General features: G+C 39.2%; 2 protein-coding genes and 1 long non-coding RNA gene across 6 annotated transcripts; 1 reads left to right on the top strand and 2 right to left on the bottom strand.

Moving 5' to 3' along the window:
- Positions 1 to 615: 615 nt before the first annotated feature.
- LOC146452674 (uncharacterized) lies at positions 616 to 9509 on the bottom strand. The gene is made up of 5 exons (XM_085097394.1): positions 9231 to 9509; positions 7560 to 7616; positions 4264 to 4438; positions 2047 to 2180; positions 616 to 1003 (listed from the first exon to the last, which is right to left on the bottom strand). Exons 1-5 carry the CDS (start codon positions 9378 to 9380, stop codon positions 764 to 766), a joined length of 756 nt encoding a protein of 251 aa, XP_084953520.1. The 5' UTR covers positions 9381 to 9509; the 3' UTR covers positions 616 to 763.
- Positions 9510 to 11119: 1610 nt separating this feature from the next.
- LOC146452675 (uncharacterized) lies at positions 11120 to 12902 on the top strand. Its single transcript, XR_014859692.1, has 2 exons — positions 11120 to 11503; positions 12630 to 12902. It is a non-coding gene; the product is annotated as an uncharacterized LOC146452675 (long non-coding RNA).
- Positions 12903 to 14777: 1875 nt separating this feature from the next.
- On the bottom strand, positions 14778 to 21349 carry LOC146452676 (serine/arginine-rich splicing factor 3-like). Of its 4 annotated transcripts, XM_085097452.1 has the most exons (5): positions 21214 to 21349; positions 19248 to 19638; positions 17538 to 17573; positions 17241 to 17319; positions 14778 to 15611 (listed from the first exon to the last, which is right to left on the bottom strand). In XM_085097452.1, exons 2-4 carry the CDS (start codon positions 19631 to 19633, stop codon positions 17271 to 17273), a joined length of 471 nt encoding a protein of 156 aa, XP_084953578.1. In that variant the 5' UTR covers positions 19634 to 19638; positions 21214 to 21349; the 3' UTR covers positions 14778 to 15611; positions 17241 to 17270. The 4 variants fall into 4 exon arrangements, with proteins under 4 accessions (XP_084953578.1, XP_084953580.1, XP_084953579.1 ...); XM_085097454.1 differs by lacking the exon at positions 21214 to 21349 and having other exon boundaries at positions 18139 to 19388; XM_085097453.1 differs by lacking the exons at positions 14778 to 15611; positions 17241 to 17319; positions 17538 to 17573 and adding an exon at positions 18296 to 18771.
- Positions 21350 to 24722: the final 3373 nt, after the last annotated feature.

Raw genomic sequence — 24722 nt, forward strand, 5'->3', positions numbered from 1 at the left:
AACAGCTTGAGATCTTTTTTGCCGAAATTACCACGCTTACTGGTCAACGAATTTAATTCTGTTTTTGCTATGGGCCACCCAATGAAGACCCGAATTGGATGGATGTATTCGATAATTTGCTACGTGGAGTTTGTGACCAGTTCGGCAATATGGTAATTTCGGGTGACTTTAATTTGCCAGATATCCACTGGGACTCCACTGATAGCGCATCAGGTGTTAACGTACTACGGGTTATTGAAAATCTTCACGATCACCTTTTGACTTGCAAAACCCACTCGTGGCAACAACGTACTTGACCTTGTAATCACGAGCATTTGAGCCATTCGTATTAAGTACTGAGTTTTGTAAGTTGTCGTTTAAGCGCCGGAAGAGCCGCTAATCCATATTGTCCAATCAGAGAGTAGGACGAACACTTACCGAAGTTTTCTCTAAATTTCAACATGGCAGTGCGAGAAGAGAACTCGATCACGTGATCATTGCGTGTGATCTTATAGTGTGTGTGTGTAACTAAGCAAACCCCGGGCTGCTGAAAATCGTGTACTAAGAATCGTGGACTCAGTACATATTTCCTTTACTGGTTCCCTCGACTGACAAGGCGAAATGAAGAAGTCTTGGTTTTTCGACATTTATTTATGTTTAAAATTGGTTACTTTTCTACTCAACACTTGACAGGGTCATGTATACCTCGCTATCAACTAAAACTCTTTGTCTAGCAAATGCGTGTTCTGTCCCAAATAAGGTACTGATTGGCAGGTTTGGTTCTCTATGCTTTAGGTGGAATTGCTTCAGCTGTGGGGTTGTCCACTTGGCCTGTGGCCGCGGGGTACTGAGGCGGATACTGGCCAGCTGCGACCGCGGGGTACTGAGGCGGAGGATACTGGCCGGGGTACTGGGCATACTGTTGAGCAGGATATTGTCCAGGGGGGTACTGCTGGGTGGTGGTGTAAATTGTGGTGGGCTGGGCCCCTGGGGGCTGCTGGACCATCACCATTCCCGGTGCCCCCTTAGGGAAGAAATACAACTGAATTAATAAATCACATTACAGTGGCCTGGAAAACGCTGTGTTCGAGAACTCCGAACCAAACGATATCTCTACAATTCGTGTTCGTATGATTTGTTTAATTTTCTTTTGATTTTACACCGCTCTGAGAAATCGTACGCTGTAGCTATAATGAGTGACAATAAACACGCTGCTTTTTATCTAAACAGGAGCAAATTAAAACTATTATTACACCCATTTTGAAGTCACTGGTGATCCTTGCAATCTGATGGCTCTCAACAGTGCGATTTATTCCTAAATTGCACCATTTTTTGCTCTAAATCGCATCCTTTCTTTAGCCCATCAAAATGGAAATGAAGTAACAAAAATAGAATGTAATATTGACAATAAAACTCTGTGATTTCAAAATAGGTGTAATAAAGTGGTAATTGAACTTTGTGTCGTGCAATTTTGGTCTGAAATCATACTTGTGATTTCAAATCGGACTCGCGCTGCGCGCTCATTCGATTTTAAAATCACGCATATGATTTCAGACCAAATTGCACTCCACTCAGTTCAATTACCATCCAAAACCAATCATGTGTTGGCCATACGTGCGTTGTTCCGTCTTTGTCATCAGCTGCATGTTTTGTTACCAGTTCTGTTTGTTTCATTGTGTTACTTTCGTTTCCTGAGATTAGGCAAACGTGATTGGTGACGGCATAGTGAACCAATCAAACTCGATCCCAGGGTCTCTCTTCCTCACCTCCCAACGACCTCTGGGAAGTGAAGAAGAGAGACCCTGGAAACGAGGTTTGTAAACCAATCAGGATCCGCAGCACATGCAAGTGTAAGAAAACTCGTGCGATTGGCCTAGTCTTAATTGAAACTGCACGACTAAGAAGGGAAAGGTTTCGTTTTTAACCAATCACAAAACGTGGAAACTGACTGACTCAAGTAAATACGAATTACTTTCGATGCTCAACAACTATTGACAACTGTCCTAGCCACCCTGACTAGCTAGTGTTATTTATGCAGTGGAAAGGAAGGCTGTAGCAAATGGTTACCTGATTCCTAGCACAGCAGGTCCCCACACACCCAATCACTGAGCCAGCCAGAGCCATTATGGTTCCGATGGAAGAAAATATGGTCATGGCCAGGAACAAACCGTCAATCAGGTTAATAAGATCGCATGTCTCCACTGGCGAGAAAATTGACAAGTTGAAAACAGTTATGTATGAAATAGGTATCCTAAAACAGAAGCACTCCTCTTAAGGTGATTCCGCTGAAAAAGAAGGAGTATTTAAAATTGTCTAAAACTTGGTCCAGTTTATGACTTTGTTATGAGCATTACAAAAATGCAATAAAAAATGGGGGTCACCGTGCTCGTTTTTGTGCAACCTGGATGGCTATTATAGTAAATAGATGACCCACGAGTTATATATTAGGACCGCTAGTAATCAGAAAAGGGAACTATCATTTCTAGAAAAATTAATTTCTTGCATTAAAATATCGAAGCAGTTCAACAAAATTTACTTTAATCTTACACAACAAACTATTTTCATTGAACTGGAATTAAGATTATGAAAGAAATTAAAGAATTTGCTGCGTGTGCACGTAAGCAGCACTACCTAAATACGTGCTTTTTAAAGCATTCAAATAAAAATATCTCAAAGTAGAGTATTAAACTTTTCCTTAAATTGCGATATATAGTAGTCAACCGTATGACATTTAAATTGATGCATTAAAAAATGGGGGTCACTGTGCTCGTTTAGAAGAAAAGGACCATTTATTTTCCTGCCGACAGCTTAACCTTAAGGAAATCCCGTAATGTTGTGCGTGCGCGCGCTCGTGCGCGCGCTAAATGACGCGAAAAATTATGCGCAGCAAGGATGCGCAATGCAATTCAGCGGAATCACTTTAAATGGACTATGTTACCCCAGGCGCATGCGCGCGTTGATAAGAAGCACTTTGAAATTGTTGGCCCAACTTTTTCAAATACCGTCGGAGAGTTCAGGAAGCAGTTTTCATTTGTTTGAATTGCGTTCATCTTCGGAAAGTTGGCTGAATTTTGCATTTGTAAACGTTCTTTCAGAGTAATTACAGAAGCTGTTTGTTGCGATATTTTTGAAAGCTTTTGCAATGGAGGAAAAGCAAAAATCCCACGACGAGTTGTATACATGTAAGCCTTCAACCGGACTCTACTGCGCATGTGCCCCAGCTGACATAGTCCACTTTAAAGCGGCACTTACTTTTAGGACGATTTTTATTTATTGATGGTTCAGGGAATACCGTTCATTGTGATACGAATGGTAGCAAGCAACCGTGAACAACAATTCTGCAAGTACACACCGCATCACAAATATGTGGTTTTATCTACTAGGTGGATAAAGGAACGACATGCAAAAACTATCGTTTCGAGCGCTATCCCTTGGATCGGGTCTAGTCGATTGGATGCACAAAACTGTTCATAACAGTTTGTCGGCGACACTCCTGGCATTACAATTAGATAAGGGGATCATTTTCTAAAGAAACTGTGATGCTGTGTCGTTAGGAGAGTGGAAACGAATGTTTGGTTTTATCAACCGAGTTGATGATGACAACTTTATTTTACTTTATTTAGCCTCAAATCTTGATAGCCGAGCACAAGTGCCCTACTAATAGGGGAGACTAAAAAATATAAAGTAAAATCTATTCAACTAAGATGAAGTAAAGTTAAGAAAACCTAATAATTAATTATCATTAATTAACACCTAAAAATTATTAATTTGACAATTAACTAGATAGATGAACAGCAAGAACAACGCATACATCCGTCGTCCAACAGAGAGCTGACGTCAAACTTTCTTATAGCGATTTTAAAGTTGTTCAAAGTTTTTGCGGATGTAGTATTTTTGTGCGGATCTAATATTTTTAGTCAGAGATAAGGTAATTTGGCCCCCGTAAAGAGATTCGAGTTCTGACGTTCAACCGTTTACCCTTCATCAGAGCGAATCACTTGCAATTAGCCTGATAGCCTTTCATAGCAAGATTATACAGGAGAGGATGAAAGTGGAATAAACACAGCAAAGACGATACTGAATGAACGAGGAATGAGACGCGCGGCTTCGAGATTCCAAGTGCTCTCTTCCAAGTATTTTCGGACTCAGTGACTACGGCATTGGAGTGGCGGCTGAAACAAAGCCAGGCCGCATAAACCTGGCTTTGTTTCAGTTTTCGCCGGCGGCGATTACGTCTTCTACTCTCTTGGCTAACCTCTAATCTAACAACACAGCCTGACTTACGTTCAATGGGAATAGATTCACCATTGCTGTTTGTGCACTGGCAAACTCCATAACGAGCATGGCAGTTTGCAGCGGCTTGGAACAAACTCCAGAAGATGTACGCCAGAGCAGCAATGGCGGCTTGAACGATGACAACAATCACAAGTATAATACATGTGACGAGGAAAAATATCATCTAAGGAAAAAAATAGAGGATATTACTCGACGGCGCGGTGTTATGAGTTATTTATTTTATTTTCGAGTGGTAAAGACAATGAGCACAGCAAGTGAGTAAAATATTGTTTTTAACACGAGAAAATAAAATTCATATCTTCAAGCCATGATGTTATTTTGCTTTTGTTATATAGACAAATCTATTTCTCGCCATTTTTCACTGACTGTCGACGCTAAACAAAACGGAAAATGACGTCATCAATATCCCGACGAGTGATTCGGGTTCCAGATGTAGCGTTGTAGGAATTTTACGAGTGGTGTATTCGTTCCAGTATAACCGTGTTGCGGGACCGTCAAATCTTCTTCCTGGAGATTAAGTTGTGAGTAGGGCGTGGTGTGTAGGGTTAGAACTGGAAACTTTGTACCTTACGCATTCCAAAAACTAGGTTTTTTCATAGACTTCAGAATTAAGCACCTAAAAAGCTGCACTATTCGGGGCAATTCATAAGTTCCATAGCATCTTGGACAGCACTTTTTTTTCACTCAGCAAAGGCACCGAATCTTTGAACTTCACAATAAAATTCTCTGGCTATGTACCGATGTACTAAAGGACGGTTCATTTTATTTTTGAGGCGAGGTGTAGGTGTAACTGATGGCAGCGCGTGCGGTCTAGCGCCGCCAGCGGCCGGAGTGCCCGAGCAATGGCACAACAGACATGAATTCGTGGATGCAAGGAGTAGGCTTAAAAGAACATTTATTACAGCGAAACCCTAAGCTAATTATACAACAAAATGAAAAGAAACAAAACGAACTAATACTAAATAAAAAGGAATGTTATAAAAACACGAGAACGTATAAAACGGACTATTACAAAAACGGGATTATAAAAAGCGGAATGAGTTATGTATATACTTACAACGGCACAAACTCCACTAACCAGAGCATAGCTGCCTCTGGGGAGCGAGCTACACAGCTTACTCGAGCAACACTCTCAGTCCACTCAAATAAACTGAGCTAAACAACTTGAATTTATACCGGAGTAAAACACGTGTTACAAAACAAACAGAAAGATTACATAATAACTAGGTACTTTCATCACATATGTACTTGATAATAATATTAAAATAACAACGCCCTAATGACCTACTAATGATATCATGCAGTGTTGCTACAAGAAACAGAAAACTGACTTGTAATCCCACATACCCGGGGTATCCAATCGATGGAATCGATAATCGATATTAATCGATATCAATCGATACCAATTGATATCAATTAATCGATTGATATTGATAATCGATGACCAATCGATGGCAAAGATTCGTGTGGTTATCGATTGGTATCGACTATCAATACCAATCGATAGATAAATTGATATTGATTGGTATCGATTGGTTGCAAGTTGACGGAACCGGGATCGACGCATAAAAAACACAACTTTGTACGCAGTAATTATAAACACATTTCATTTTAATGAACAGGAAAACAAAACTCTCTTCTTTCTCTTACACGTTAATTCCCCGTCCAAAGGAACCCGGTTTTTTTGACAAATTAAAAGTTTGTTCCATGGGCCAATCTATAGACTTCAAAAAACGGAAAGCGGTTGGATCGTGCCTTCACAGAAAAATTCTGGTAACAGAAGTTGTACTTTTGCAAACAATGAAATTGCCAACAACAGCTGCATGAGTTGTTGCAAAATAATGAATAAAGCAGCAATACTTAGCCTTATAATAACGGACCTATAGCTAATCGTGCTTAAAACAAAGATCACACACATACAAACTAAAAAATCTGCGAAGGCGCCAATTGTGTCTAAAAGAAATAAAGTATGCAGCAAAAGATAAGAAAGACGTTCCTTTTTTTTTTTTCATCATAGTAGTAAGCGATGGGCCATTTTAGTTTTGATGTCGGAATTTGTTTTACCAATTTCGACCCCAAGGCTTCCCAAAAAATGGCGGATGATCAGACAGGTAGCGTGCGTGACGTCTGTTCAAGGTTGCTGAGCCAATCGATAGCAATCGATGAACGGTTTTTTTTACAATACATGATAAACTAAACCAAACTAAATTAAACCAAACTAAACTCCAGTGATATGTGACAATAGAACTCTCCAGACTGTGAATGTAAACCGACTGCGATAGGTCAATGATAAAAATAAACACTCTAGACTACTAAACGTGACACGAAAATATTCTAAAACGATCTTAGAAATAATTGAGCAATTGCCCTTTCGGAACTGCATGGTGACTCGGTCACACACGGATGGAAAAATACTATTAAAAAAAGCCTGGAATTATAATTCGAAAAAGTCGTGCACAGAGAAACGGCGCCAAGAAGAATCAACTGGCTTTATCCCCCAACCGTATTCGCATAATTTTGTTTACGACGTCAATGATGATTAGCGTGACATGGCACGTTCCACTTTCGCGTGAAAACTGACAAATTAAATTATTTTTTAATTAAATTATTTCTAAATTAAATTATTTTTAATTCTTAAAAGAAACCGCACTTTGTAGAAAAAAACGAAAAAACCCATAACTTTGCTCAGATTCAACGAAAAATCTCCATTCTTACACTAAAATGATTGTCAAATTATTCTCTACAGAATGAATGAGAGAATGCTGACCCGTCGTGAAAAAAAATTTTCACCTTTTTTTTTTTTCACTAATTGAGTTTACGACCCCGGACTTTCTGAAAAACTGAAAAAACTTGTAACTTTGCTCAGATTGAACGAAAAATCTCCATTCTTGCACTAAATGACCGTCAAATTATTCTCTACATATTGAATAAGAATTTCCTGATGCGCCGTGAACAATAAATGTTCGCGTGTTTTTTTCCACTAATTGAATTTAAAACTCATTCACTGCGCACGCCCGAAAGTTAACGACAAAACCGACCGACCAACCAACCAACCAACCAACCAAGTCAAAAGCCAGCTATCGCTATAACTCGTTCATTGCGCTACGCGCATTCACGAGTTAAAAATGGCCTGGCAAGATCACAGAACAATGAGCATATTTTTTTAAAGTCCGTTTACACGACAGCAAAACGGCAAGGACCCGTGAAAAGGTGGCAAATCCATTATAAACCGGTCCGTGCGTGCTATGTTTTTGCTGTCGTAAAACGGCGTTTAATCCACTTACCAGGGTTTTGCTTTTCTTTCGCCATATTATGAAGCCCAAAATAGCTGCAAAGATGAGCTGCAAAAGAAATATGTAACGTCTGTAAAGTTAAAGTTGATTGCGGTGAAACTCTTTTTGGCAAAGGCCAGAGTAACTTACAAACTCGGCTTTTGTCATTACCAACCCTTAAGAGAGTTTTGTTTCTCGCTCCCAAGCTCAGGGAGAGAAAATCAGGGGCACCCAACGACAGTTTTCTCTCAGATCCTTTGAAACGCTATCAAGCCGCGCTAAAATATTTTTAACTGTTCGGTCATTCTATGGCAACTTGAGTCTTTTCGAAATTGCTAGGGAATCTTTGTTCATTTCCCGAAAACCTAAGGCCTTATTTCCTTTCCGAAAATCTTAGCTGACCTTTTTTCGGCCTTCGAAACGATATTTTTATCATGCAATCCGAAAACACTAGGCCTAAAGTTTTCCATATCACGAAAGTTCGAAGTGAAAATTCCCTTTAGAAAATTGTAGGGGATTAAGGGCCTTCCGAACAGATAATTTACCGAAACGATTCGTTGGGTGCCTCGCTTATGAAAAGATTTAATAGGGCCTATCCGCACTAGCAGACAAATTCGGATTTGTCTTCGAACAATCTGAACAAAAAATTTTGTCGTGACAATTTTATGTCTGAAAGTTTTTATCCGCACTGAACACTATTTGTAGTCTACAATCTGTCAGATATGTCAACAACTGTAAATAGCGGTGATGTATATTATATTTCGTTCTAATTTATTCTGTTCTGCGCCAAAACAATAATGGAACACGTTCAAATCCTGATCGTTATTGCTTGTATTTTGCTTTTAAATCAAGCTCAAATTGAGGCAGAAATACTGCTTATGTTGTGCTTAACATTGAGACGTCTAATTCTTCGAAATCAAGTGACCTTGCTTGCGAGTAAACACTGTAGACAACAGAGACGTCGAGGACTCGATCGATTTTGTCGTAGAAGACCGATTTTCTAATATGACCACCACTTTGGTTTCGATTCCACTGTTTAGCATCCTTCTACTTATCCAGCAGGTATTTTATCTTACGCTGACACTTGTCGACTGTTTTTTTCGTACCAAAGTTCAGCTCCAATTCTTCAGCGTTCGCGTTATCGTCTGCTATAATTCGAATTCGCGGTCCGGAAAAAAATAATTTAACCGTAAGGGACAAAAATATGACCCAAATGCGGCAAAACAGGCACCGGAAACTCGAGTAAACACGAGCCTGTGAACTTTGAGTTGACGAAGTTCAGAAATAGTTTGAAAATAATTTTGAATCATTTTTCGACCCTCGACCATTAACCCTCGACCCTCGACTAGTTACCCTCGACCCTCGACCAAAAGGCAAACTCTTTTTCGACCCTCGACCATTTACCCTCGACCCTCAACTAGTTACCCTCGACCCTCGACCCTCGACCAAAAGGCAAACTCGTTTTTGCTGCACGAGTTTCTTCTTTTCAGTTTCGCGATGAAATTCACTTTAGGATTATTTTCCGCGTTCGGGAAACGATATCAGTTTCTACTCTGTGCTGGCTACCGCCGTACGCCATCCAAGGGACCTTGCTTCAATTTTAATTCGCTGTTAGCAGCTAACATTGAGAACACACTCAAGGCTTGGGGTTTTAAGGAAGCACAAATGAAAAAGTAAACTCACTCCAAATCCCGACCACAGCCCGTGCCCTCCATAGCCATTGTGTCCCAACCAAATGAATCCACAGATGACATTGCCAAACCCACATAGACCAGCTCCAATGCCAACAATTGCAGCAGCTTTCGCCAAGCCAGCTTCGACTAAATTCGACATATCTTTTTCTTCTTTAGGTCTGCCACGGAGTCAACCTTATCAGCTCAAAAAAGCTGTTTCCATTCGCTTACTTATAATTCAAAATTGTCACCTGTCATATGGGATATATATGCAAATGACTAGACAGCAAATACTTCATGTCACTCAATTGAGCTGGGTTTTTTTTTTTTTTTGCCGGCTCCATAAAGAGTTTTAATGAAACTTTGGACTCTGTTCAAATAACTACCCTGTCAGCAGACGTAACCATCAATTTTTCGTAAATATAAAAATATAAAATAAAAATACACTATGTAATTTAAATAAGCTATTGTTCAGATTTAAAGGGCGACACTAGGGCAAGGCACAATGCACAAGTCACTTATGCAACTTTGGGGCGCGTTTTTTATCCACAAATTCTGGAATAAGAATGGTTGGTACGGAATGCTAGGAATAATTCGGATTGTCTGCTTAAAAAAACCCCAATCGGTCCTGGCCGAGTAAACATTGCGTAACAAATATGGCGGCCAATGAAGACGCTGCCATTGCAGCCGTTATCGCAGCAATTTTCCTTGTACTTTTGGTACAATGAAATTAGAAGCAATATTTAATTTTGTCCAAAAGTGTAACCTGATTTTTTCCCTTGTAGAGACGTATTTGAATCCGCAGCGCTCATCTCGCCGTCCGCCATCTTAGATTTCATTCACAACATTCTGTTCATTCTGCCTCTGGGAGCAGAATGGATGGAATGGCATTCTGTCCATTCCGGAATAAGAATGCGGAATAGAAAAACGCGCGCATTTTACATTCTGTCCATTCACATTCCAGAATTGTGAATAAAAAAACGCGCCCTTAGATTTCGTCAAGGATCATTTTTCCGGCTCAGAACAAACTTTTATATCAGCGACTTTAGTGTATTTCAAAATGATTTTTCAAGCATATTCATTATTATCCCAGAACTTCAACGTTTTACATAAAACCGCTAACTTCGATAAATATTTTACCACAAAATTGCAATCGCAAAGTGCTAGCTATATCCCACGCCAAGTTACCAGCTTGTAATTTGCGTTTTGTGCAACAGAATCAGTGAATTTGGAGCGACGTCAAATCCTGAGAAGTAGTAAAATTTGGATAACGTAGCAAGGGTTATTTGCATCTCTTAACTGTGCAAAAACACCAATTAAATAGAAGTAAGGCCCTCGCAGTTATTCATGCAACTTAAGCCGTTGCGCATCGCAGAGGTCATGGTTTTGAATCCGTTTAAGCCTGTTTTTGTTTTGTTTGTTTTTTTTTTTGCAGGTTTACTGTTCACAACTGTTATACAATAAAAATAGACTCTTTTCAAAGTAAAAGTTTCAAAGTTGTTTTTATTAAATTTGGTCCCTATTCGGATACTTTAATCATTAAACGGTATTTCATGAAACAAGAAATATGAGTGATAGGAACCGACGCTTCGGTGCATCTTGCGTCATTATCAAGGTTACATAATTAACGATAAAAAGCGGTTTGTAAAAAGGCTAAGTTGAAGCGAATTTGCATAACATAGCGGCAAGCTAATTACTTAAATACTTTAGCACGAAGAGAATCGGACTGCACATTCAATGTTGGTTTAAGCTCTTGAATATACAGCATTTCATTTACAAGGCAGTCAAATTTGTTCATGCATTTCTTGATTACATTGAAGCGTGCGGTTCCTATCACTCATATTTCTTGTTTCATGTATTTCTAAATCATTTCTTTTAAAACGGTATTTCATTGCTGATAATTACTCTCAAATATTGCGGTTTGAATAACAATAATTTTAGTGTGTTGTTATTCCATTTACCTGTGTTTAATTAAGAGAATTAAGGTGAATCGTGTAATGAAAGTCACCAACAAGAGACATTTTGCCTTCTTAGCTGGACTTCTTGGAACTGTTCAGATTATCCTTAAATATGCTTATAAGTGACACAGTTGAAACCGTGTTAGTCATATCTTTCAACGCAATAGTTTGTTGTAGACATAATTTTAGTTATGCCTGTCAAAAGTTGTTTTCTCCTGGTACCAATTCAATGTGAAGCAAAAGTTAGTTTTGAAGTCTTGTTTTGAAGTGTTTCCTCGGAAACCGTACCAATGAATAGTTACGCCCAAATTGGTTTTTAAAAAGTGTTAGATGATAAAAATTGATAATGTTGAAAAATATTAATAACACAATTATTTGGGGATAAAATAGTTAAAGGAATTTTATTTGGTGTTTGGACTTATTACAAATTATATTTCGGTTTGGGGAATTTCACAGAAAAAGACCAGTTGACTCATTTCCTTCGAGAGATAATACCTTGTAGTTCGACTTAGTTGTTCTTTAATTTGTGATTAACGTATAAATTCTCCTGTCATGAATTCGGTATTAGAAGCTGTCGTTTCCGCAGAAACACTTGCAATAGTAAAGATATGTTTAATTAAGTTTCTACAAATGATAACACCTTGTTTAGCTTACTTTTTATAAGTTTTTCCTCAACTTGATCTTTCAACGGTTTATTCCAGGAAATTGTTACTGCTTATTTTTAGTCATGTTTAGTAGATTTCCTTGGGTTCTTTACCGAATTCATGGTAGTTGATGTTCATTTTAAAGATGAAGATATCTAAATAACAATATCTGTAATTTTGAGGTGTTTTTGAAAGTAATCCTAAGTTAATCCTAAGGCGATTATGAAGATAAATATTTATTGTTGTAATCCAGCTATCAACCACGTACTGAATATGTAATTTGAGCTCTAGGTTTTGTTTACCACGTACTCATTTAATTTATGGAAACGGTTAACCAATCACTTTCGATGAAGAAGGCTAACACCTTTAACGAATCAACTTCTTGTACAATTCTTAAACAACAACTTTTAGTGTTTTTCAGATCACCTTTGTGAAACCTACTGTATAAGCCTGAACCTTGTAATTTTTATATTGCTTTCCCTGTTTTGTATTGAGTGGACAACTCGAGATTCATGGTGATATCTTACTGGAAAAATGTCTTTAACTCAGCTAACAGATCGAAGGCACGGATGCAAATAAGTTCCTTGCAGCCAATCACAGTAGGCTTGCGTAAGATTTAATTTGTGTTGAGCAGGTGGTTGTCGAGTCAGTATAAAAATGAGTGCTATCTAGTTTTAGCAGAGAAGTGATTGTTGAGCAGAGTAAGCTGAACTCTTGCCAGAGTAATAAAGAAGAGCAACTGAAAAAGCTGCTGGATCTTTGTTGAAGTGAACCCAGCTAATTCCCCAAAGGTTCTTTTAACAAAAGTAACAATAGGTTGTTTATGCCTTGTCAACACACGTTTTCTAAGTTTTTACCTTTAGTTATCTTGCTGCCAGAACATGACTGGAAATAACTTGCTTATTCGTTTTTGGTAGTTTTTGGCGTAATTCCGCCGTGTTTCGGGTTGAATTTGTACCAGTTAACTTTTACCCTTAATGACTTTTAATCCTTAAGTAGTTACTAAGGAAATACCTATTGCACCAGATCTGTTGTACCAACACGTACTGTACTTTTAATTAAAGCTATACGAGGTTGTAAGCGCGTGGCAAGTTAATTTATGAAAAAGGCGGAACCAAGATTCGGACAAGAAGGTTGTGTTCTATTTTAAGCTTCCGTTGTAAAGTATTGTTATGTAATTTCATTTAATGTTTGATTTCTCTTGTATTTAGCCAAGAATGTTCATTTGTAAAAAGATGAAAATGTTCCTTGTAATTTTTATATTGATCTCTTCGCTTTGTTTTGTCCAGATCGTTTGGCGATGTCATTGAAAGTTGAAGAAGAAAGTCATTTCGGTCACTGAAAGTTACTCGAAGGAAAATGTGTAAATTGTTTTAGTGCGCAAGCGTACTTCCGCTTAAGAACTACTGCGCAAGGCATTACGTTAGCCTAAATTTATGATTGGTGAGATTTTGACAGCTGATCGACAGTTCCCGCCAAATCCCGCTTGGACGATATAAAAGCAATGAGATTAATCTGTTCTTGGCCTTTACATCTTGATCTTGTCAGAAGAAGTTCATTAGTGTGATCAACAAATAATATCAAGGACTTGAAGACGTGGTTGTACTTATTGAAGCTTGATAACACGTAGAAATAATAGTACAACACAACTGCTTAAGTTGCGTAAATAACTGCGAGGATCTTTCTTCTATTTAATTTGTCACCCGCAGTTTAAATTTATGTTTCATATATTCATATTCATTTATTAACACCAATGATTTACAAAACAAAAAAAATCTTGATTTTTTGGACGATACTCGGTGAAAATACATGCAGTGATGTTTTCCCTTTTTTTTTTTTATCTTTTGTTGCCGTGCACACGAGTTTGTATCTTTTGTTCGCTTTGTTTTACGTCACTTGTGAGTTCTGCAAGTTTTTACACTGAGGATGAGCCAATTTTTCTAGCGTTAAGGATGGGGAAACCAGCAAAACGTTTGAAGTCAGTTATGAATATTAATGTACTATTTGCACGAACGATGGGACGTCTAAATAACGTTAACTTGAGCTATTATTGGGCCCGGTACACTAGGATGAAACAGGAGTCCATGGGTAAATCCATAAAACTCCCAATGTAAGACCAGCAGAGCAGGGAAACTTTTTTTCGTGCGTAGTGTCCCTAAAAAAAACATTCATTATTTATTGACTTGAATGCTAAATCTTTAAGTCCTTATCATTTAGTACACTCTTTTTTAATAAGAACTTTTCTTAAAAGAATGTTGAGGCTGAGATTAACTAAAAATTTAAGAACATACTAAGAACATTACGCAGTCTGAGAGTCAGTTAAGAACATATTTATTTCGACGAAATGTTGTTAAAATGAACAGTTTAATTAATAGGGATAAAATAATACAGGTAAAAATTCAGTCTATATTGTCCAATTAACCCAAATAACAGGTGTCTTGGTCACGTCCGCATAGATTTTTTGAAATACTATAACAGGTAACTAAGAACATCTTAAGAACTTTTCAGGGTGAAATTGCCAACAATAATAAGAACGTTCACCCAACAAAATTGTAGTCCATTTTATGAAACAAGGTTTGGACCAATCAAATAACATTGGCACGCAACGGGTGCAAAATCATGACGTGAGTTTGATCTCTCGGCGGAAAGCGCGAAACATGAACGAGCGAGCGATCGACCAAATAAGAACGCTGCTAAAATTTGGTCTCATTGCAGAGTAGGGTTTCGGATCCTGCAGTCGCAACAGTATGAAAGAGTTGCACCGCATAATTGCTGTTTTCAATGGAAAAAAAATGCGAGGTGACGTTTCAACAGTAAATTCTCCAAATCTTTACAGATGCAGGAGGTGGGGGGGGGGGGGGGGGGGAGGATGCTAGTCCAACAGAGGATTTTGTTAGTTGGGTAAAAATATCACAGATTGTCTATGCTGACAAATGGCAAGTTGTTATTATCAAGTAAAGGTTTCATTTATTTTTTATTTCCTATTAACCTTGGAAGTGAGTTACACTCAAATATACTATTCCACTATAGAATAAGGATACATAATCAATTATTTACACCAATCAGAGACATTTTGACAAAAAGAGTTCAGTTGAAACTCCTGCTCATTTAAATAAAATTTCTCCTGTAAATTACTCTGTAAGAAAAACCTACTCATTATTTGAATTATGAAAGAAAAAAGGATACCTTGGAGTAAACAATAATATTGTTGAATAGCATTGAGTAATTTGAACTGCCTCAAGTGAGTTTCGGTCACAAGGTCAAACCTCGAAAAAATTAGTCCCAACCATATAATTTATTTGCTCCGGTTGACAAAAACCAATTTTAAAATTCTTTTCACTTTCTGGACCACACTCAGCTCATGTAGTTTTGAGTTAACTTTTGAGTCTATATACAAAACTCCTAAACTGCAGCCCACTAAATGGCAAATAGCTACTGAGCAGTACTTTCCTTTGGTACCGTTTATTATGCTGTACAATGTGGTTCCCTCTTTTGAGTCTGTGGATGAAATCCAAAAGTGTGACCATTCAAATGAAAGATACTGAGCAGTAGTTTTATGTGATACTGCTTTATTTCATTATTAGTATCTATAAAAAGTTTTTGCCTTGAGTTTATAATATTTAAATCTATAACCCACATGCTTCTAAAGCTATGTGGAATTAATAACTATGATGAACTTTCCACTAATGTGAGGAAAAATAGTAATAAACTGAAAAACTTGAAGTGCAATGGCTTCTTAACTTAATATATATTCTTTTCTATGTTGCTGTTTTTCTCACACTCTTATTCCTGAAAGAAAAAAAAAAGTTTTTAAAATATGATATATTAAACTGTTTAACTGTTAGGATGCCTTAAGGTGATTCCATCGAATTGCATTGCGCATCCTTGGTGAGCATAATTTTTCGCGTCATTTGGCGCGCGCACAACATTACGGGATTTCCTTGAGGTTAAGCTCGGCGGGAAAATAAATGGTCCTTTTCTTCTAAACGAGCACGGTGACCCCCATTTTTTAATGCATCAATTTAAATGTCATACGGTTGACCACTATATATCGCGATTTTAAGAAAAGTTTAATACTCTACTTTGAGATATTTTAATTTGAATGCTTTAAAAGCACGTATTTAGGTAGTGCTGGTTACGTGCACACGCAGCAAAATCTTTAATTTCTTTCATAATCTTAATTCCAGTTCAATGAAAATAGTTTGTTGTGTAAGATTAAAGTAAATTTTGTTGAACTGTTTCGATATTTTACTGCAAGGAATTAATTTTTCTAGAAATGATAGTTCCCTTTTCTGATTACTAACGTTCCTAATATAACCCTAGTGGGTCATCTATTTACTATAATAGCCATCCAGGTTGCACAAAAACGAGCACGGTGACCCCCATTTTTTATTGCATTTTTGTAATGCTCATAACATAGTCATGAACTGGACCAAGTCTTAGACAATTTTAAATACTCCTTCTTTTTCAGCGGAATCACCTTAATTTTTGGAGTCTAAGTGTGACCCTACCCACCCCCCAAGGGGAAAGTTGGGGGGGGGGGTTGGGCCATTTTGGTTTGAAATAGGGTATGGATTTTAACGTGAAACAGATAGCAGGGAATATTCATACTGAGTGAATCAGCCATATTTTCACATAGGAGACAAATATATATGTAAATAAGAATAAGCTATGCTATCTTGGCCCCAGGGTCTTGGCCCCTGTCACTGTGGGTTCGCCTGTAGTGCAGAGGTTATCACGTCTGCCTTGAATGCAGGCTTGACTGGGGTTAGAGTCCTCACTGCTTAACCACATTTTCAAATAATATGTTACATCTTGCTTTTACATTGTACATGTTAACTCAGGCACAGGCACTTACAGTACACCCCCCCCCCCCCCCCCCAATGTTTCCCTGGTCATGATGGAATATAGCAAGGAAACATAAAAAGCTACTTCATTTTATTAAACTGCTGCTACTAGAAATATGTGACTCGCAAAACCTTGCAAAGCTAGGGCTGGGTGGGCAGATGATTCGAAGTGATGTTGTCTTTTGTCTTTGCTCTGTGGTTTCCTGATGTCTCCTTCTTCTTCACTGCTCATGCTGAGTTTTGAATAAACACGTTCAGCCCTCAATGAATAAACATAAGTTGCGTCTGACGCCAGCCTGTCTTCCAACCTGTTGCTGCCTAGCAACCTTCCCTTTGCCTGACGTCATTCAAACTTTGTTTGCACTGTTGCCAGGCAACAGCATGGACATCTTCAACGATATATATAAATATATTTTTTGTTCGAATTTGCGCGGCTTAGCTCCGCTCGGGCCTTCGGCCCAACAAATTTATTAACCTCGCATCGCAAGGAATTACCAAACTTCTACAGGACAGTACACCTGCATAGCAATCTTTACTAGTTACAAGAAAATATGCTTAAATACAGGTCTACCTGCCGTAGTTGGAATCTAATACCAATGCTTCACTGTACTGGGCTGCGGGATCGACTTCTTCTACGACTATATCTCCCCCTGAAATTAATATTCACAAACACATTAAATGAGCTGTGGTTTTGGACCATAAATCAAGCAGCTTTAATAATAACATAATCTCATTTGGGACATAACTGGCTGCCAAAGGGCAGGTTGGGAAGGAAGACACAAAAAATACTATCTACACCACAGTGCACATCGTGTGATCATATGCTATTTGTCGACAACAACAAGAACTGATTAAAGGAGAAACTCACTGTGAAGAATAATCCTGGGATTTTGGTGACAGAGATCTGTGGATTAAAAGGAAAAAAAAAACATAGAGCAAAAAACTATCTTGACTTATCAACTTTGTTGTAACAGTGTCATCAAAACCAAGCAAAAAAACATCAGAAAATAACATGAGTGTTATGTTTTCAAGTTGGTCCAAATTTACGTTACCAAATCTGGTGAATCTAGACTATTATTATTGTTGGGTTTTCTTTTATCTGAATCTATTTTGAAATGCTCTCTCTTTATGTAATCTTTATTGTGCAGTTCCAGAAAAAATCCATACCCACCCCATGAAAGGTCGTTGGAAATTTCTAGGGGAGGGGCGTCTTAGAAGCCAAAAGTTTAGAAGCAAAGTATGAAGCTAAACTGGAATTTCCTGGGGGAGGGGGGGTACAAAACAAAAAACCTTCCATGGGAGGAGTATGGATATTTTCTGGAACTGCACATTGTGGAGCTTCTTTGCAAATTAGACCAACACAGAATGCCATTTAAACTACTTAATATAAGTAAATTTTAAACAAATAAATTTATAAATGCAATATAAACTGACAACAATGCTGAACACAGAGACGTTTCACACATTACCCTTGTGCCAAATACATCTGAATAAGATGGTGATCAAATTTTTTGATGCTTCAGCTTCAGAATGTATGTAAGTTTGCCTCGTTGGTGTCAAAGGATGGGTCAGGTGACCTAAGCTGTCCTGGGGTGTGTGACGCTGCCATCTTCGAGTGGCAGGCATTGTAGATTCCTGATATCAAACTATTTGTTGTTGACTGGACTGATACGTTTCATTCCCACAAGGTATTGCCGCTGGTTAAGTAACCTTCTCTGACACAAGCTTGTGGACAAATTTAAGTGCAGATACACCTGCCGACACATCAACCCAAAACAGAGGAATGCAGAAGCTCAATTTGGGGGAGGCCAGCAACAACAACCACTTTTTTGCCTGTTGTCTCGCATCTGCTAAAACAACCTGGGAAAGCAGCTCAGGTTTTGACGAACACAGCTTAATGCTGAAGGGAACAGAAGGTCGGGTGAGAAAACATATGCTGCTGGCGTTGATTAAGAAGGTTGTAAGATGAGCTGTAGTATTTGCTTAAGAGATGTCGAAGGGAGTGAAGTATGAGGAAGTCCCAGATGGCGAGAGCATAAAATTCTTCTGCGAGCTGAGATGATGAAAAGGTTTGTAACGACTACAAACCTTAAGTGAATCACCTACAAAAATGGTAATCAACTAGGTTAGTAAAAGCTGTCTGCAGAACAAAACTAACACAAAGGAAAATTGATTTTTGGTAAACAGTATGCACCACATTATTACATCATCAAAAAAGAAACAATAAAACTGTACTTAGTCAACAGAAAAGTGCATTTAACGTGGCATGTTAAGCAACAAATCATCATTAAATTCAGTTGACTGTTATGAATATAAATAATATTGGATACATTGTTCCAGAAAATATCTCTATCCCTCCCATGGAAGGGTCTTTGGTCTGAACTTCCCCCACCCCCCTGAAAATTCCAAATTTGCTTCACATACTTTTCCTTTACAAACTTTGACTTTTGCAACCCACCCCTCTCCCTCAGAATTGCTATTGACCTTCTGTGAGGGTGATGGGTGGGATATTTTCTGGAACTCAATAATATGAATCTGCTTACAAAGCCCATAATTCAGGATTGAACAACTGAAATACCTTTGACGTGGTTGACGTGAGAATCGTGGATCTCCAGAACTTCGACCTCCATAGCCCTCGTGCCTAAAATCATCTCGCTTATCATATCTTCTGCTGCTGTCACGGTAACCACCTTCACGACCACCACGCCTGCCCCCTCTATCTCCCCCACGGTTCCTAGTCTTTGAAATCTCCACTCTCAATTTTCTATCGCCAAGTCGCCTTCCATCCATTGCTCTGACAGCTTCATTAGCATCACGGGAATCTTCAAACTCAACAAAGGCAAATCCAGGTGGATTACGCGCCACCCATACCTCACACAGAGTGCCATATTTGGAGAAAGTTCTCCATAGTTCCTGTTTGTCACCAGTGTTTCCAAGACCTCCCACATAAACCTTTGTTGACATGTCAACTACAAAGAAATGGTTGATTCAAACCGGTTTGAAAAAATGGTATCAAAGGTGGGGGAGGGGGTATACTCTTCAGAATTTTTGTTGGGGGTATGCAGCTTGGTTCTCCAAACCCTGAGCCTCCTTCAGCCCACAATATGTTATTTTCCGGTATCCTTTTTCAGACCTGGCCCCTAAAATTCATACCCATTTTCAGACCCGGTTTCTAGAGTCCATACCTGTTTCTGTAAAATACGTACCTGTTTTCAGACTTTCAGACCAAAATTGTTAAAATCTATACCCTATTTCACACCAAAATGGCTCAAAAACTATACGCTTTGGTGTAGCACTACTTAACACAGTCAAGTCTCGCCTCACAAATAAATAAATGTGTGGAAGTAACTCCTACTATTACAGACTCCCACCATTATGGAATTGGGGACACTTTAGCCTGTGAACAGGCTCCCAGGTGGGGTATACGGCGAAAAGAAAAATCAGCGAGCCGGGCGAGCGGCGCGCAGTATGGGGGTGAGAAAAAAAGAAAGCTCCTCCTCTCCGAGCTTGATTTTTGTCTTCGCCCTAAAACCCCACTTGAGAGCCTGTTCACAGGCTACGGTCACTTCACCTGGTCCCAAACTAACATTTTTTATTGTTTTGCTCTTGTTCCAATGGACATCTTGGACATATTGAATACCATATTCTAACTTCTCTTTTATCATTATTGTCAACTGAAATGATGACAAACAGAAGAAAATAATACATCATTCAATGGCATCCAAGTAGCCTCCCTCGCAGGCGAGCTAAGAAACAGCGTCTGCAAGGGAGGCTAATGTCCAAATTGTCCATTCTGATCTTCAAAGCACTTCCGCTGCACTATATTTAAATTGCTTTCATGGCATTTTAGTTGATTTTGTCATTTTTAATGTGACTGCCAGACTTGTGCCTTAGTGCAGTTGATGTTCCTTCTTCTTTAGATTGTAACAATATATAGTGACAACTTACAGTGTGAAATCTGGTCAATTTCACCGTACCCAACTGTTGTGCACTTTCACTATTACGGCCACCAAAAGATGGTCCCCAGATTGTCTGCTACAGTGAGAGTGGACTGTTTTTAGCTTATCTTAGGGAGTACCCCAAGCTTTAAAGACAGTTTGGAAGAATAAATTACCTCACAGGAATGAAATAAAAATTAATAATCAAGTGACAGAACTACTATTTCTATGCAGTCAGCCTTGTTAACTTAATTAGCCAGTTGTTAACGCCAATCCACCATAAAATAATAATGTTGAAAGTTGAAAGTATTAAAAATTCAGGAAGCAAGAAATTTCATTATAAAGCTCATATTTCCCTTTGTTGAAAAAAACAACAGCAATATTATATTGTTAAATCCATCAACTATAATGTTTACATCATAAAAGCGAAAGGGGTTTAGTAGTTCCTGACCATAATAAATATCATAAGGCTTACTTGTCTTTAAACTTACAAGTTTACAAGTTTCACTTTCAAAACCAAACGAGAATTCATAGACGGTTGAAATTTTCAGGAGTTCAACCTCAAACAGCAAAATTTTTAGCAAGATAGCAAATAATCCAACCCACCTGCCTTTGAGAACTGTAAATAATAGTTTAAATCTTGAAAATATTGAAGGTTTACACTGATTACTTCTTCGTATGTTTGTACTTTGTAGCACCCTTCACTACAAACGGGAAGTGGAGAGTGTGACGTCAAAGTTTTAGTCACGTGAGTGGATCAGCTGGTACCTGTTATGCGTTCACACAAGTCGTGAATATTAAATTGCATTGCTTCAATCAGAAGTACCCAACGACCCTTTTAGAGAAAATTAATCGTATATTGCACTAAACACTAGCTGAGTGTCCCTACGTCAATCTCGGTTACTATTTAACGTTCCTGGGAAAAAAAGTTATTTACATAGAAGAGAAATAACATTGGGCCTAAAATGGAGCCCTGAGGTATTCTTGAGCCAACAGGCAGAGTATCAGAGGTTTCATCCAGCACTGTTACACGTTGGTAGCGATCCATCAGGTAAGAGCTAAACCACTGCAAGAGGCTGCCTACAAATCCGAACTCGTGAAACGTTTGCAGCAGGCAGCCGTGGTTCACCTTATCGAAGGCCTTAGACATATCCATACAGACACTGATACAGATCATGTCCACCTGTTTTCCATCGTCTAGTAAGGAGCCCACGTGGTCCAAAACTTCTAAAAGGTTGGAGATGCATGGTTTCCCTCAAATAAATCCATGTTGACAATCTCTTACCCCCCCCCCCCCGGGGGGGGGGGGCACTTGACCCATGTTTAGGTGCAGGGGTGCCGCTGGGGGTTTGAAACCCTGACCCTGTTTAGGACGAAAATAACCTTAAATCCCTACCCTGTGTAGGACAATGTCCTCAATTTTAAGACCCTATTTAGGACAGAGGACAACATCTAGCTCTTGTGTTACACAAGTGTTTATTGGCAATAGTAATAACATTTAAAGGGCCACTGTCACTTACCGGACGTGATTTTCCACGCATTGAAACGCGAATACCAATTACAACCGATAAAATAATACACTTCCTAGAAGTGATGGCGGAAAAGTCCCAAAATTTCGCATTAACAGCGGTGAACCTTAAGTGGAAACTCAATTGACGTGAAGCATTGCTCAGTAAAATAAATGCAGACTAACGTCTCTGATTTCGGATTGCCAAATACTCGACGACAGTCTTGCAACCATACCCTGTCTAGGACGGGTCCGGGACAGACTCGCTTGAAATTATATACCCTGTTCAGGACAGAGGGGCCAAAAACCATACCCTATCCAGCGGCACGTCCCCATATAGCCCATATAGGGGAGTACCCCCCCCCCCCCCGGGCTCTTACCACCTCGTACAGTATTTAAATACACATCGCTACAAGACTTTGGATACCAGTGGCAGTAAGGAGACGGGCCTGTAATTCTCTGTGCACTCGGCCTCACCCTTTTTAAAAACAGGAAGAAGCTGGTGCATTGGCAGCGCTTCCAGATGAAAGGGAGGGGGAGGAGGGGGTGTCATGGCCGAAAACTGATGCGAAGTAGGAGTTAAACAGATTGGCTATTTCCCGAGGATTTTCAGCTGAAGATCTTAACGGCGTACGACTACCTGGGTCAGTGGATGCATTGGCTGATATTGGCGTCGAGACTCGATCAGGAATAGTATGCGATTTGGAATTCAGCTTCAATATCGACAAAAAACGCTTTGGGTTTATGTTGAGTTCGGACTCGACGGAACCAAGAAACTCATCACGGCAGTGTTCCACAGCATGTACTTGTTTTAGCAAGTTTTTTAACTTCTCCCTTAGGTGGCTCGAGGGAGATAGTTTCAGCTTTTGTCTCATAGATTCGTTTTTCTTGATCAAATTAAGTATGGCACCAGACATCCAAGGTATGGGATTCCGTCCCTTAAGCCTGTTGGTCTGTATATAGTCAGAGACCGCTACAAGAAACGTGTCTTTCCATTGATGCCAGTCTATTTATATCGTCATTGGCTATGATCAAAGAGAGGTTAATTGCTGACAGAGCCGTACACAGACCCTCAAAGTCGCCTTTTGCATAATCGCAGACAAATCTCAGGGTATTTGGTGGAGCTTTTATAAAAGCGTTAAACTGGAAAATAATGACGCTATGATATGTAAAAACCCCCGTATCTTTTGGAGACAATATATCGGTTACATTGAAACGGTTCGGCACGCTCGTGATTACAAGGTCAAGTATGACCCACCCACGAGTGTTTTTTTATTGAGTTGTGTCAAGAGGTGGGCGTGAAGGGTTTCAATAAAGGCTAGTTCGTTAACACCCGATGCGCTGTCAATGGAGTCCCGGAGGATGTCTGGCAAATTAAAGTCACCCGAAATTAACATATTGTCGAACTGGTTACAAACTTCACGCAGAAAATTATCGAATACATCCATCCAACTTGGGCCTTCATTGGGTGGCCTATAGAAAAAAAAAACAGAATAAAATTATTTAACCAGTAAGCGTGGTGATTTTGCCAATGTTACAGCTCAGCTTCCGATTCAGGTTTAAATCCTTTGACAGCTTTTAAGGAGACTGTTTTGATTGCGATAAGAACTCCACCACCACCTCGATCAGACCGATCTCTCCTAAAAATTGTAAAGCCAAAATGCATTATTTCAGAGTTGCTGATATTTTGGTTCAACCGTGTCTCATTGACACATAGAACGTCAGAGTTTTCGGCGTACGCCAGGTCCTGAAAGCGAAGTGAGGTTACACACGGATTGCCAGTTTGTTGTGCTGTCTTTGTGATAACTTTTTAAGCTTCTGGCATTCATCACGAGGCAATTGATCTTATCAGCAGTCGAAGGAGAAACCGGTCCAGGGTTAGGATTGATTTTACCAGACATCAAAAGGCGAAATTTAGCATCTGAGTTGTTGTTATAACAAACGTGGCACAGTTTCATTACATGGCACAGTAACAAGTGTTGAAAATAGCAACGGCTTTCACAGAGTTCTTCGATTGACGACCTGATTCCCTTAACAATGTCAACAATCCATCGAAGGAGCAATCGTTCTCGGGAAAACGGCAATAAAAATTGTGAGAATGAAATAAGGTAAAACGAGTCCAAGACTAGCGGTACCTCCAAGACTACAGGTCGTTTGACCACGAGTCATCCTTCTGTCATGATATCGTTTTAGCCCGTACGCATGCTCAAACCTCAAAACGTACCACATGGGAGACAAAATGACTACATTGTCATATATATACATGACTGAATCTCAGTTTAAGTCAGTAAGGTGGAACTGAGGTGCCAACGAAAGGGATCTGTCTCATATGGTCTAGGGGCCGACTTTTCTCTCCCTCACTGTCTTGTCGGGGACAAGGTATCGGAAAGCATCGCGGAACCATCTCCAGCTGGCATAAGCGAACTGCGGGCCGAAATCTCCTGGTGCATCGTCATGGTACAACGCTCCGGCAAAGTGTCCAGAGGTACCGCTGTCGGCTGTATTTGCTCTCTTTTTCATCCATTTTGATATTAAGGCTTGCAAGTCGCCTGAAGACATCGTAGGGAAAAAAAGCGTTTCACTGTAAAATTGTCGACGGGCCGATTGT

The sequence above is a fragment of the Pavona decussata genome, unplaced genomic scaffold (genome assembly GCF_977016875.1).
Source record: "Pavona decussata unplaced genomic scaffold, jaPavDecu1.1 SCAFFOLD_366, whole genome shotgun sequence".
NCBI lineage: Eukaryota > Metazoa > Cnidaria > Anthozoa > Scleractinia > Agariciidae > Pavona > Pavona decussata.